Raw genomic sequence first — 14,277 nt, 5'->3', positions numbered from 1 at the left:
GTATTTCTCCCTCTGAGTTTGAGGAGTGTTGGTATTAGCTCCTCTTTAAAAGTTTTGTAGAATTCCGTGGTGAATCTATCAGGGCCTGGGCTTTTCCTTATTGGAAGACTTTTGTTTGCTTCCTGAATTTCACTGTAAGTTATTGGTTCATTTAATTGATTTATATATTTCTGGTTTAGTTTGGGCAGTTTATATTTCTCTAAAAATTCATCCATTTCTGTAAAATTTGCCTTCTTTAGTGAGTATAGGTTCTAGAAATAGTTGTTTATGATTGTATGTATGTCCTGCATCTTTGTTGTAATTTTTCCTGTGGAATCCTTGATCTTATGGATTTGGGTATCTTCTTCTTCGTGTTTTTTTTTTTTTTGTTCTTGTTGTTGTTAGTCTTGCAAGAGGTCTGTCAATTTTATTTTCTCAAAAAAACAGCTTTTTGTTTTATTAATTTGTTGTATGGTTTTTGTTTTTAGTTTCTATCTCATTAATTTCTGCCCTAATCTTGGTGACCTCTCTCCTTCTAGTAGCTTTAGATTGAAAATTTTCTTGGTTTTCTAGTGGTTTTAGTTGCATCCTGAGATTGTTTACTTGAGCTGCTTCTGTTTTCTCGATGTGTGAGCTAAGGGCAAGGAACTTGCCCCTCAGCTCTGCTTTTGCTGTGTCCCAGAGATTCCTTTGTGTTGTATTTTCATTTTTATTGAATTGTAGAAACCCTTTAATTTCTTCTTTAATTTGTCCTGTGATCCAGGTGTTATTCAGTAGAGTACTGTTTAGCCTCCATATACCTTGAGTAATTTCTGCAGTATCCTTTGTTAAGGACTAGTTTACACTGTGATCCGATAGAATACATAGGATAATATCAAGACTCTTGTATTTGCTAAGGCTCTTTGTGTGAACTATGATATAATCTATTTTAGAGTATGTTCCATGGGCTGCTGAGAAGAATGTGTGTCGAGTTGTTGTTGGGTGGAATACTCTGTATATACTTGTTAGTTCCATTTGGGATATGGTGTCATTTAGATCTGAGGCTTCTTTGCTTATCCTCTGTATAGTGGATCTGTCTCTTGGTGAGAGTGGATTATTAAAATCTCCCACTACTATTGTATTTGGGTCTATCTAGTTCTGTAGTTCTGAGAGAATCTGTTTGATGTATTTAGGTGTTCCATTATTTGGTGAATATATATAAGTTGATGATGGTTACATCTTCTTCCTGGAATGTTCCCTGTACTAGTATGTAGTGATCTTCTTTGTCTTTTTGAAGTGATTTTAATGAGAAGTCTAGCCTGTCAGAAATCAGAACGGGTACCTCTGCCATCTTGTTGGGTGCATTTGCTTGGAAGATCTTTTTTGACCCTTTCAGTCAGAGTTTGTTTTTGTCCTTGGCTGTGAGATGGGTCTCTTGAAGACATCAGATGGATGGATCTTATTTTCAGAACCATTCTGCAGTTCTTTTTCTTTTGATAGGTGAGTTGACTCCATTAATGTCATTAGTTATTATAGAGAGATGTATTCTTTTTCCTGCCATTTTCCTACTTACCTGTGTTTTGCTTCTTTCCTTTTCTTGTATTTATTAAATTGATTTCCTGTTGACTTCTGATGAGGTTCCCTGGTCTTGACTATTTTCTATTGAAGAAGTCCTCCTTTTAATATTTTTTATAGAGCTGGCTTTTTGTTCATATATTCCTTTAATTTTTCTTTAGTATGGAAAGTTTTGGTTTCTCCATCGAATGTAAATTCTAACTTTGCTGGGTATATTAGTCTGAATTGGCAGTTATTGCTCTTAAAGGCTTGGATAGTACTCTTCCAGGCTCTTCTTAAATTGAGAGTTTGTGTGGAGAGGTCTGCCATGGTTCTGATTTTTTTTCCATTGTAGTATAAGTTCCTTTATTTTTACAGCATTCAAGATATTTTTTTGTTACTTAAGTCTAATACTTTTACTATGATGTGTCTGGAGATGTTTCCTCTAGGATCTGGTCTATTAGGTGTTCTGTATGCTTCTGTTATCTGGGTAAGGTTTTCTTTTTTAAGGTTGGAAAAATTTATTGTAATAATTCTACTGAATAAATGTCACATAATGCAACTCTGTTCTGGTATTCCTCTCCTTCATCAATTCCAATTATACACAGATTGTATCTCTGGGCTTTGTCTTCTATATCTTGAACTACCCTCTGGCGAAGTCTGAGTGTTTTTTCTATTTCTGTGAACTTTTTGTCCACTTCCCCGATTTATTCTCTCCTCCTGATATTCTATTTTCTATCTTGCATGTTCTGTTAACTGTAGCTTCCATTGTAGTTTGTATTATGGAAATTGAACTGTTTATGGTTTCTAGGTCAGCTCTCAAGGTGTTAATTTCATCTTTTAATGAGTTGAACTTCATATCTATTTTTTCCTGCATTTTTGGCTCCCAAGGTGTTAATTTATTCTTTTAGTGAGGCATTAGCTGTATCTATCTTTACTTCCACTTCTTTCTTTTTTTTTTTTTTTTTTGGCCAGTCCTGGGCCTTGGACTCCGGGCCTGAGCACTGTCCCTGGCTTCTTTCCGCTCAAGGCTAGCACTCTGCCACTTGAGCCACAGCGCCGCTTCTGGCCGTTTTCTGTATATGTGGTGCTGGGGAATCGAACCTAGGGCCTCGTGTATCCGAGGCAGGCACTCTTGCCACTAGGCTATATCCCCAGCCCTCCACTTCTTTCTTGACTTCCTGAAGTTCCTTTGAGACTTCCTCTTTGTGCTCTTGGAATTGTTTTTGAAACTCTGCTTTTATGTCCTTGGCCAATTCTGTCATCATATCCTGAAGTAAGTTTTTATTCTCCATCCCTTCTTTGCTCTGTTTTTTTCCCCCCCTGGGTTGCTGTTGATTTTTGGAGTTGGTGTGTTGGCCATTCATGAAATTTGTAATTTTTCTTTGTGAGTGATTTGCACATCTGGGAAGCAGGGGTTATGGGAGCTTATTGCACTCCCTGCTCTTCCCTTTGGTGGCCAGCAGGTGGAAGCCTTCGGTTGGCCTTGGGCTGGTTCACACTGATCTGCGATCAAATGTGACTCCAGGTCAGCAGGTGCCTGTGCATGCACTTGGTTCTGCTTTAGCTGCATGGGGGTTCTGACAGCAGGAATGATTTGCTGTAAGAACTGAATTGATTATATTCAGGCTCCAGGGTTAGGTGTTGGCTTCACAAGGGCTGGGCTTCCAGTGAGTGCGCTGGGGTTTTTGTGTGTGAGTGTGCCCTGGATCCATTGTTTCTCTCTGGGCCTGTGTCCATAGCTTCACTGCTTTGACCTTCCTGCTCTATGGATTTGTGTGCATGCCTTGACTGCTGCCAAAGCATTCACACTTTCTGCAGTTATAGGTGGAGGTAGATTCAGTGGCTTTCTCCATAAATCAGTGCTTTGCCATTGTGTGTTGTCCCTTGTAAGCCCCTGATATGGGTCAGCAAGTTGCCTATAAGGCAAGACTTAGAGACTTCCCCCCGCCCCATGACACCAGAGTGCGTGTACCGAGCAAGCCAGAGAGCATTGGCTGGGGAGACAAAGCTTCTCCACTGTGAGTGCTCTGCCAGCTGCTGGCTCTTGCACCCTCCCAATAGCTAGTACTCTGGGAGATGAAGGGTCCTAATGCCCACCTCATATGTGATCCTTTATCTCCCCACTGGGCGCAGGCCAGTGGGGTGGGGGGGGTGGATGAAGGGAGGGGATCTGGTCTCTTTGCCCCCTTAAAATGAGGTGCTCCTTCTTGGAGAAGGGGAGGGAGGGGTCCAAGTCAAGTTCTGTGGGTCTCTGCCACAGCTGGTCTCCCGTTTTGGTGGTCCCTGGTCCTGGGGACTGAATGTGTACCACAGTGCCGAGCGCACTCTCCAGGTCTGGGTGTGGCGGGGCCTGTCTTGGTCTTTGCACTGTCCAGCTCCTGCCACTGTCTGGCTCCCTGCACCAGGGGAGTTTTCTAATCTGGATTCTGCATTCCCTGGAGTCTGACTTTGTGCTGTTTATGTGCTTTTTCTTTGTTCCTTTCCAGTCCTGTGATTTTCTGCTTGCTCAGATGGTTTTTGTTTTGGATATGTTGGGGGTGGGGGGGGGTGGAGGATGTTGTGTTGGGACTCCCACTATTTGGTTGGGGAGAGCTGGGGTTCTTCCCTATTCTTTTGGTGCCATCTTCTTTCCCCCAGCATGGTTATTTTAATCATGCTGTTTGGGAAGGATGGGGATGTGCTCACTAGAGGCCTAAATATTCAGGGGAATTTGAGGGAATCTCGTATGCAATTTACCTTACAGCATGTGGCAAGACAGGAGCAGTGCTCAACAGTCATGTCTAGGTAGTGACTACGGAATTATGCTGTATGTGCTCCTCCATGGATCCAAACCCTGTTTATATACTCTGTGTGTGTGTGTGCGTGTGCGTGCGTGTGTGTGCGCGTGTGCGCGGACGCGTGCGAACCAGTCCTGAGGCTGGACTCCAGGGCCTGGGTGCTGTCCCTGAACCTTTTGATCAAGGCTAGCACTTTATTACATGAGCTACAGGTCTACTTCCAGCTTTTTGGGTACATTCATAGGTGATTCAGAGTCTTAGGGACTTTCTTGTCCCATTTGGCTAAATTTAAATCGTAATCTCAAGCTTTCAGCCTCTGCAGTAGCTAGGATTACAGGTGATAACCACCAGCACCTGGTGCAAATTGTATATTTTCAATATGAAAATCTAAAAGAACAAAGGGAACTCTGCTTGGAGAATTCCAATGTGTTGCAAACCGCTGCGAGCACCTCATTCTGCCGCGGCCGGGAGGCAAAGCAATGATGGAGACCGGACCGCGGAACTGATTTCCAGACACCACGGGACCTGCTGCACGCTGTCAGCAACAGATCCAGAGGGTCCCGTGAACAGGGCTCTAATTCATTATCAGACAGGAGAGAGTACGTGCATAAAGCAAGGTAGCCATCTTTGAGAGATAGGGGCACCAGAGTGGGGGGAACAATCCTAGGATTAGTGACTTCCTGCAAACAGGAGATAAAGATGGCCAGTAAACAACCAAATTGAATTGGCCCCCTGCCAGCCGCAAGGTCTGGGGAAGACCAGGAGCTGAATAGATTACATCTAGGGCAGAAACTGTGACCACTCTAATGCTAAGAGCAATAAATCTTATGAGGGCCACTCTCAGCCTTCTGAGAGTCAGAGAATGGGTTCCAATTCTCTTCGGCAGACTTCATGGCTCTGCATTTATGGGTCATTTATGGGTTCCCACACAATGTAACCTTACTTTTTACTGGGATAATGTAGAAAATGAGCTGTGTGTTTGGTAATCACAACATTGACCACTTCCTAGTTAAATCCTAATAAACAGTGGCAGTTTGTTAAGCTGAAATGATTTCAGATGGGAAAAGAGGAAGTGAATCTCTTTATTCAAAATCCTGATGAGAAATGGAATTAGAAATTTCCAATAAGTCAATCATTTTTCAAGGTAAAGTGTTTCTCTACCAGTCTGGAAATACTGGGGTTTGATTTCAGGGCCTCGTGCTTGCTGGGCAGGCACTCTACCTCTTGAGCCACTCCCACAGACACCCCCTTTCCCCCCCCCCTTTTTTTTTTTCTTTGAGATAAGGTCTTGTTGCCTGCACCAGGCTGGACCATTATCCTCCTTTCTGTGTCTCCCAAATAGCTGTGATTACAGACACATACCACCATTATACTGAGATCCTTGTTTTGGAAACTTTTTTTTTTTTTTTTGCCCTCGCTGGTCTAGAACCAAGTCTTCCCAATTTCAGTAGTGCTCAGTGCTATGTAGCTATGATTACCAGCATGAGCTATCCTGCCCACCACCTGTCTACCATTTGCAGAAAAACAAATCAGCTTTAATTAAGAAACTGCTTTAAGTGCTGTATGAACACAGTTTGGCCTCTTGTAAAGCTTCCCTTCGTAAGGGATAAACTGAATCCCAACTCACTGTGTTAACAGTCTGGCTATAGGAAGTGTGTGGCTCTTGGAATGTTTGGATTTTGCTGAGACGGCTTAAGTGCTTTGGGTCCCACATCAGTGTGACCCTCCTAGTGTGGTGCGTTCTGGGGGACAGTGACTGCATGAAAAGCATCCATGGCAGCAGACTGGAGACATGTGTCTCCACACAAGAGGAAGTGCCCTTCTTTCCTGCATTCACTTGAACCTTCCATGAAACATGAACGGCCATGTGCAGGTATATAGTACTATATATTCTTTGAGCCAAGAGAATTTATAAAAAGCAGTTTGAAAACTCTTTAAATGGAATGCTTTACAGTTCTGTAAAAAGTAGCTCATTTGCAGCAGTACAAATCCGAGATATATCAAACCTGACTACTTACTCGTTAATAGTACACTATAACTGTTAGAAGTAGCCTAATTTGCTATAGACCCATGACCTCTGAGTGGCCTTGTATGCCAGGCTCTTTACTTACCACTGAACTCTGTGGACCATCTTTTAACCTACTGTGTAGAAATCAACACACTCAGTTCCACTATACACAACCATGGAACATGGCCGGTTCCTTCTCATCCCCAAATTCCTAACACCCCTCACTTTCTCAGAGCCCAATCCACCACAGCAACCCACTTCACTCGTAAGACTTTCCTTGCCTATGGGTAAACCAACTTTATCTTTTCAAATCCTGGGTAAGTTCAAACCCTGGTAAGGTATTCACTTATCACATAGGAAGCAACGGCCCAGGTGTCTCTGTGACCTTTTATTTTTAAATGGTTTCTTCAGCTTCCCCATACTCCCATGGGAATCCTGAATCCCCTTTTCATGCCATGAATTATGTGTCCTATCATGCAGGCCAGCCTTTGGGGCACTCAATTGTATCTAAACCTATTCTCACATGTTCCAAGCATGTGACAATATACTCAAGTCCCATGATTTCTCTGCAGTTACAGACTTTATGCATTTGTTAGCCTTCTTCAGTTTTCCTTTTTTACTTTTCTTGGGCAATGTAAGGACGTGACAATGGAGGATAGGACACTTTGTGGGGACCCTACCAAGACAATCAAATCCCAAAAGGTCCTCATGTGGGACACCAGCTGTGCCGACATGTGATTTTCTCAGCTGTACATTTGGCACTTCACCTGCTCAACACTTTCAGGTGAACCTAGCATTTATGTAGCTACTCTGAACATGTCCCCAGCATGGCAATAGGTTGGTGTGGCCCTGGAAAATTTCTTTTGTAGTCCCAGAATGTGTCAGACTGAGTGCAGTCCTGATAGGTCACCAACACCATGAGACTTTGAGGCAATGACTTAAATATTTTGCTCTCAGCCTTCATAATTTTTTACAGAAGCCCTAGGACTAGTTACATTCACTTTACCAGGTTTACTTGCTTTGTAAAAGCCTAGGTTCAACATTTTACCTACATAATAGTCAACTCTTCCTACATCATTAGCATTTATGTACTACTTCAACCCATCTTCAATTTAATCTACTAGTACTACACATTTCAGGAAAATGTGGTTAAAAAATAATTAAATCATTCAGAAGTTAAGCCATTCAGAGCATGCATGCTACCTGGCTGTTTCCCAACAAATGGGGAAAAGTATTGTTTAAGGAGCTGTGGAGAACAAGTTTTTTAGGCACTTGGAAATTATCTTCATCTGTCTTTAAATTTAATAAATAGCAAAGTGCATATAGATATTTACAAATTTAAAAAACCCTCAGAGATCCTATTTGTATGGTCCAAACAATAATTACAAATAGGCTTTGGTATGAACTGTTTATATAATCTTAGATACACTTGTTCTGAAAATAGAGGTTACTTACAATCTTACAAACTGCTATTTCTCGAAATGTACTAAATCAAAGGGAATTATATAGGTGTCAATGCAACTGCTCTTTGCCATTTATTGCCTGCTCTTTGCCAGAGATTTTAACGCTCAGTCTTCTTCCCCTTTCATCCTTTGCTGGCCGTTCTCCACGATTCTTTTAGTGGTGTTAGTTTTGCTATTAACTGCTTCAGTGGAAGTGGACGCAGACTTGAAGCTGTCTGTCCCACCACTGCCACAGGACTTGGAGAAGGAAGAAAGGCCTCCATTTCTCATAGAACCGTGGGGTGTGAATCTTGGGTGGAATGCAGAGAAGTGGCCCCCAAAAGCTGGAAATTCAGTGAAGGTGGAGAAAAGGGGTGTGAACGCCCTGCTTCTGTTTCTGCTTCCGCGGGGGGTCCTGTGTCCCCCGAAGATGTTCTCCAGCGGGGCGCCGAAGAATTCGAAGGCGAAAGGGTCCTGGCCCGCGAAGAAGTCCCTGAAGACGTCTGCGGGGTCGCGGAAGCTGAAGACGCACTCGAAGGGGTCGTGGCAGGGGCGGCCCGGGGCGGCCCCGCTGTCCTCTCCGGCCTCGCCATAGCGGTCGTAGACGCCGCGCTTGCGGGCGTCCGACAGCACCTCGTAGGCCTGGGCCACCTGCTTGAAGCGCTTCTCCGCCTCCTCCTTGTTCTCCGGGTTCTTGTCGGGGTGCCACTTGAGCGCCAGCTTGTGGTAGGCCTTCTTGATGGCGTCGGTGGAGGCCTGCCGGGGCACGCCCAGCACTTGGTAGTAGTCCACCATGCTGGGGCCGAGGAGGGCGGGCAGGGCGCGGCCCTGGGGCCAGGGCAGGGCAAAGGCAGCTTCTGGGAGCTGGGCTGCGGGCGGGGGCCGCTGGGTGAGGCGCAGCGTCGCCCTTGTGACGTGGCGGCGCTTCATTGGCTGAGGTCGCGCCTGGGCCTTCGCATCCCAGAATGCAGTGCTCCGGGGGAGGGCCTTTTTGCCTTGTTGCCTAGTAACCATGGGGCCTAGGCCTGGGGCTAAGCTAGACCCTTACCCAGAGGTTTGGCTCCGCCCTATTTGTGGACTAAAGCTAAACTTGATGGGCAGAGAGACTGAGGAATCTCAGTGTCTTAGGAAATATTTGTTTTAAGTTCAAGTAGACCTTAGTTAGGCTTTCTCCTCGGCCTGGGGGGTTAGGGTGACACGAATCGGTTTTCCCTGAACCTGAGCCTAAGGAAAGTCTTATGTCTTGTATGGGACTTAAATCTCAATGTTTTTGGCCTTAGCACCAGTTTGCTTTTGTTCAATCTGTCATATGTATTACAGGCAAAATTCAGACTGGATAGACATACACATTAATGGACATAAAAGCAGTCATATGGCCATAATTCATATGAGAAAATACTTTCAGAAGAAGAATTCAGCAATACTTGCTCCCTAACATAACTGTGAACAAAATCGGGGTGGTTAGACCGGATAAACAGAAAAAATATACCTGTAAATCCATTTCAAATAAACCAATTTTTCTCATTGAGCAAAAGAAAAAGAAAAAATCAGCAATATGTATCCAGCCTCATTGTTGAGAGATTCTCAAGTCTGCCTTGGCATTCACCCTCTTGTGATACCACACATCAAGTCACTTCCACAATGCGCTTATGAGAGAATGCGAGTGAACATTTCAGATAGAATCATTGTTATGGGAAATAATTTGGGCTCTGTAAAATTTTTCTGAAAAGAGAGGGAAAGGAGGAGGGAGGAGGCAGGGAAGAAGGAGGGAGGAGGTAACAAGTTGAACAAGAAATGTACTCACTGCCTTACATATGAAACTGTAACCCCTCTGTACTTCACTTTGACAATAAAGGAAACATGTTTTAAAATTTTTAATGAAAGAATGAAGAAAATGTAAAAAAAAAATTCTGAAAAGTTCTTGAATATCCTCGGGGCATATTCAGCTAACCACTGGTCTAGTAAACCAAATTCATTCTGTTTTTGTTAGTTGTTGCATGTTGCATGTAAGCGTAGAATGCGCCGATCATTTCCACAAAAGCTGTTAAATTGTGAAATGATTTCTTTTTTTATGTTGTTTGACATCTGAGTTCTTGACGTCTGAGTTCATTCACTCCCCTATCTCATTCTCTCTGGAACACTATATTCTTTGCTTTGATTAGTTGTGAAGCAACACACCAATGAAGGTCACATAGTTCTAAGGGAAAAATGGTTAACCAGTGAACTTTCTAAAGTTTCATCATGAAAGATTACAGGTCTAACTGGGTGTATTATCAGGACAGACTGCCACTTGAGTTTATAATGTATCAAGTGACTGAACTTGAAACCCTGGTAAGCATGCAATAACCAGAAATAAGAAGCTAATCAGGAATAAAGTTCAGTGTGAGCAATGAAATTAGGGGAAGTGCAAAATGTGTTTAGGGAAGGGTGATGAAAAGGTTGGAGGATAAAGGACAGAGGGAGGTTTCCAAGCTGAAGGAGTGAGTACAGAGGAGGAAGGAGTTTTAAAGTTTGCAGTTTCTCCATGACCCTCCCAGCACATCCCCCAGAATGACTGGCCAGTAATGTCCATGGTCAAAGCGTTGGGATCGTATAGAACAGGGATTGTAGTGGACAGCAGTGGGTTTCCAGAGAAGAGAGTTGAGTGCTCTGCTCTGTCTGCACTCTGTCCAGTCTGGGAGAGGGGCATTGGTGTTAAGCAGCCTATCACACTTGCTCCTGGCACTTCCCTTGTGTCTGTGGACAGGCACCTCCACTTGGTGGTGCATGGATACCTTCTTGGTTCCAAGGTCCCTTCTCATCTGCCTTTTTCCTGTTTACTTTGATTGGGCCACAGCTTTGCTTCTGACTTTTAAAAGGTTGTAAATTCCATCAAGGTTTTGCACATCAGTTTTTGTATATTACTGAAGATCTTGAGCAATTGTGGAAAGCAGAGACTGTGCACCAGCATTTAGGGTTTGGTTATTAGCTCTGTCAAATCTTTTTTTCTGTTCTGTACTTTATTTTTTATTTTTTATTTATTGGCCAGTCCTGGGCCTTGGACTCAGGGCCTGAGCACCGTCCCTGGCTTCTTCCCGCTCAAGGCTAGCAGTCTGCCACCTGAGCCACAGTGCCCCTTCTGGCCGTTTTCCATATATGTGGTGCTGGGGAATCGAACCAAGAGCTTCATGTGTAGGAGGCAAGTGCTCTTGCCACTGGGCCATATTCCCAGCCCCTGTTCTGTACTTTAGTATCTTTATTTGTAAAAAGGAGGAAGATGCTATCTGCCTCTTCTATGGGACCATGTAAGATGTGTTATACACAGTATTTGACCATATACTATAGGCTTATTAAATACCAATTCTTATTGATTTTGTCCACCTGTCACCTTTGTCTTCAGAGTGATTATCAGAATTTCCACAGGATCTTGGATCAGCATGATGAGTCCAATCAAACTTGCTTAGTTCGCTTATGTATTTTGCTTTCTTATGTATAGGGCTTTTTCTCTATCCTTAAAGCAGACTTTGGAGCACATATACTTAAGTGAATTTCCTCTTCCAGTCATTATCTATCCTAGGACAACACTGTTCATTTCCATCCAAACACATTTCACAATCTCTGAGGACCTGCTTTACCTGTTTCAATTTTAAGTTGGTTTCTCTTTCTGGAATGCGAATTCTGGGGAGAAGAGACTTCATCTGTGGTGTTCTCAGCTGCATTGTTGGGACTCAGCACCGTGCCAGAGCCAAAAAATATTTGTTAGAAAAATGATAGAGATAATCAGGCAGAGCCTCAAATGAGCAGTGTGGAAGACATATTCTTGGGGAAGTAATAAGAGTTACACTACCTGGGCTGGGAATATGGCCTAGTGGCAAGAGTGCTTGCCTCGTATACATGAAGCCCTGGGTTCAATTCCCAAGCACCACATATATGGAAAACAGCCAGAAGTGGCGCTGTGGCCCAAGTGGCAGAGTGCTAGCCTTGAGCAAAAAGAAGCCAGGGACAGTGCTCAGGTCCTGAGTCCAAGGCCCAGGACTGGCAAAAAAAAAAAAAAAAAAAAGAGTTACACTACCATGTTTTCTTTCAAAAAGGCTTTCTAAAGCTGGGCTTTGTGGCTCATGTCTGTAATCCTAGCTATGTGGGAAGCTGAGATCTGAAGATCACAGTTAAAAGCGAGCCTGGGCAGAAAAGTTTGTGAGACTCTTATCTCCAATTTACCACCAGAAAGTGGCTCAAAGTGGTAGTGTACTAACCTCGAGCAAAAAAAGAGCTCAGAGACAACACCCAGGCCCTGAGTTCAGACCCCATAACCAAAAACCAAAACCAAAATGAAAACAATAAACAACAAAACCTAAACTAAAAAAAAAGCTTCCTAAAAACACAACAACAACAAAACACCCTATTTTGTTTCTAGAAAGGAACTTTACTTCCTGGAATATTTTTCTCTTCTGTTTGTCATTCTATAAAATGTATTCTTCAACTATCAGTTCATGAAACACAAGGGCTAATGAACTACTGCAGATTAAGAGAGATTTAAAATATAAAACAAAAATACTACCCTGGAATGGATTCTGTTGGGAAGAGGAGAAATTCGCATAAAGGATATTAGGAAGAGCACTTAAAATGATATAAACTACAGATACATTTCCTTAATAATTGGTTGTTCTTGTTTTGTGGAAATACACTCTTGGATAGTTAGGGTTGAAGGAATGTTTGTTTGCTTATGTAACCTAGACACTAATGGCCCGGGGGAAAAAAACAATACTGTGGTAACACTTTGTCAATTCATGAAAATGACAATTTAATGGGTCCCAAAGTGCCAGAGCTATTTTGCATTCTGTGCTCATTCCCAAATGTGATTTGAGGAAGGAATTCAACTCTTGTAGCCTAATAAGAACCCCAGCAAAGTTCTACGCTCTTCATCTCAGAGAATCAGCTTCCTGCAGTCCTTTGCAGTCTGTGTGGACAGGTAACTTTAGTCATGGGGAACAGTCAAACATTAACGTCAGATGCTAATTATCTCTTGCTACCTGTGTGCGAGTGAGGGTGGAACCGTGAGCAGACCACAGGCAGTCACATCATGAGTGCCATGTCTGAAGGCCTTCCTCCGCTTGCCCTGGGTCTGCTGCTGTGTATGGCTGGCTCCTCTGTGACCCAGGCCGGGAAGCTGTTGTTAGTCCCTTTGGATGGCAGCCACTGGCTCAGCATGGTCGGGGTTGTCCAGCAGCTGCACCGGAGGGGACATGAAATAGTGGTCCTGGCGCCAGAAGCCTCACTGTATATAAAGGAAGGATCATTTTACACCCTGAAGATGTACCCTGTCCCCTTCAAGAAAGAGGACTATGAAACTATGTTGCGTGACCGTGGGCTCAGCATTTTTATGGAGGATCCTTTACTGCAGCGTTTGGTCAGACTCTACAAGCAAGCCCAGCAGACTTCTGCAGTGTTTCTGTCTAGCTGCTCCCACTTACTGCACAACAAGGAGTTCATGGCCTCCCTTCAGGAAGGCGGCTTCGACGCTGTGTTGACAGACCCTTTCCTCCTTTGTGGCCCCATTGTGGCCCAATACCTGGCTCTGCCTACTGTGTACTTCTTGAATGCATTGCCATGCGGACTGGACTCTGAAGCTACCCAGTGTCCCAGACCAATGTCCTATGTGCCCAGGGTTTTTTCCTTAAACCCAGATCGCATGACCTTCCTGCAACGAGCAAAGAACACGCTTCTTTCTCTGGCAGAGAACTTTCTGTGCAATGCAGTTTATTCTCCCTATGAGCCACTTGCCTCAGAAGTCCTCCAGAGGGATGTAACTGTCAAGGACCTTCTGAGCTCTGCAGCCATCTGGCTGTTGAGAGATGACTTTGTGAGGAACTACCCCAGGCCCATCATGCCAAACATGGTTTTCATTGGTGGGATAAATTGTCTTCAGAAAAACCCGGTATCTCAGGTGTGTATTTAAGTGGGACTTTTATATGTCTATATCTGCAAAAGCAAGTGTGGAGGATAAAGGAAATTTCCATATAAATATACTGAATGAACATACTGAAATGGTTGTAGATGCTCTGGTTCTTCTTTTAATTTCTCGTGAATCTCTTAGGCTTCAGTTTGCCTGTTTCTGATATTCTCTTCTGAGTTGTTTCTTTATATCTATGACTTCCAGAGAGTATAGTGTTTTGGCATCTTATTCTGTGTGTAATTTAATTTAGTCAAAGTAACAATTTAATGCAACAAGCATTCGATTTTATGAGTACAGAATTCACCTCCAAGAGAACTAGAGTATGTGGCATGCACCCTGCCTTTGTCGGAGGAATCTGGCTTCATTTAGGCATTAGAAGTTCAGGTCTGTTGAAATCCTTCTCTGACATTTATACATTCTGGCAAGGGATCTTGACTCTCGGTCCTAGTTAAAAGTGTCAGTTTCTAGGTAGTCTGGCAAGCAGCTAGATTCTGAAGCCTTTCTTTTCTAGAAAATGACAATGCCTTTCTTCTGTCTGGGTGAGAGACTGACTTTGTGAAAGGTAGCAATTCTGAGACAGTAGGTACACATGTTGGGTCTGAG

At 43.5% G+C, this 14,277-nt stretch overlaps 2 protein-coding genes and 1 long non-coding RNA gene across 14 annotated transcripts in view; 1 reads left to right on the top strand and 2 right to left on the bottom strand.

Moving 5' to 3' along the window:
- The window catches only part of LOC125350169 (UDP-glucuronosyltransferase 1A7), a 193,071-nt gene that overhangs the window by 141,490 nt on the left and 37,304 nt on the right, over window positions 1-14,277 (top strand). Inside the window, exon 1 of one of the 12 annotated variants that reach the window (XM_048344497.1) lies at window positions 12,787-13,665. The exons of the other annotated variants lie outside the window; for them this stretch is intronic. Coding sequence (XP_048200454.1) covers window positions 12,802-13,665 — 864 coding nt within the window. The 5' untranslated portion in view covers window positions 12,787-12,801. Of the gene's footprint in view, window positions 1-12,786; window positions 13,666-14,277 lie in introns of those variants that run through there. 12 annotated transcript variants of the gene reach the window in all.
- Window positions 6,462-8,742, bottom strand: LOC125350173 (dnaJ homolog subfamily B member 3-like). The gene has a single exon (XM_048344501.1). The coding sequence runs from the start codon at window positions 8,670-8,672 to the stop codon at window positions 7,869-7,871; it is 804 nt and encodes a 267-aa protein (XP_048200458.1). The 5' UTR covers window positions 8,673-8,742; the 3' UTR covers window positions 6,462-7,868.
- Window positions 10,957-11,942, bottom strand: LOC125350182. Its single transcript, XR_007210689.1, has 2 exons — window positions 11,794-11,942; window positions 10,957-11,568 (listed from the first exon to the last, which is right to left on the bottom strand). It is a non-coding gene; the product is annotated as an uncharacterized LOC125350182 (long non-coding RNA).

The sequence above is a fragment of the Perognathus longimembris genome, chromosome 4 (assembly GCF_023159225.1).
Source record: "Perognathus longimembris pacificus isolate PPM17 chromosome 4, ASM2315922v1, whole genome shotgun sequence".
Lineage (NCBI taxonomy): Eukaryota > Metazoa > Chordata > Mammalia > Rodentia > Heteromyidae > Perognathus > Perognathus longimembris.
Note: the sequence above shows the minus strand (reverse complement) of the source record. Positions and strands in the feature narration are given on the sequence as shown.

Bases quoted from the DNA above. Each gene is read 5' to 3' on its own strand.
- LOC125350173 (XM_048344501.1), bottom strand. From the start codon at position 8,672: ATGAAGCGCCGCCACGTCACAAGGGCGACGCTGCGCCTCACCCAGCGG.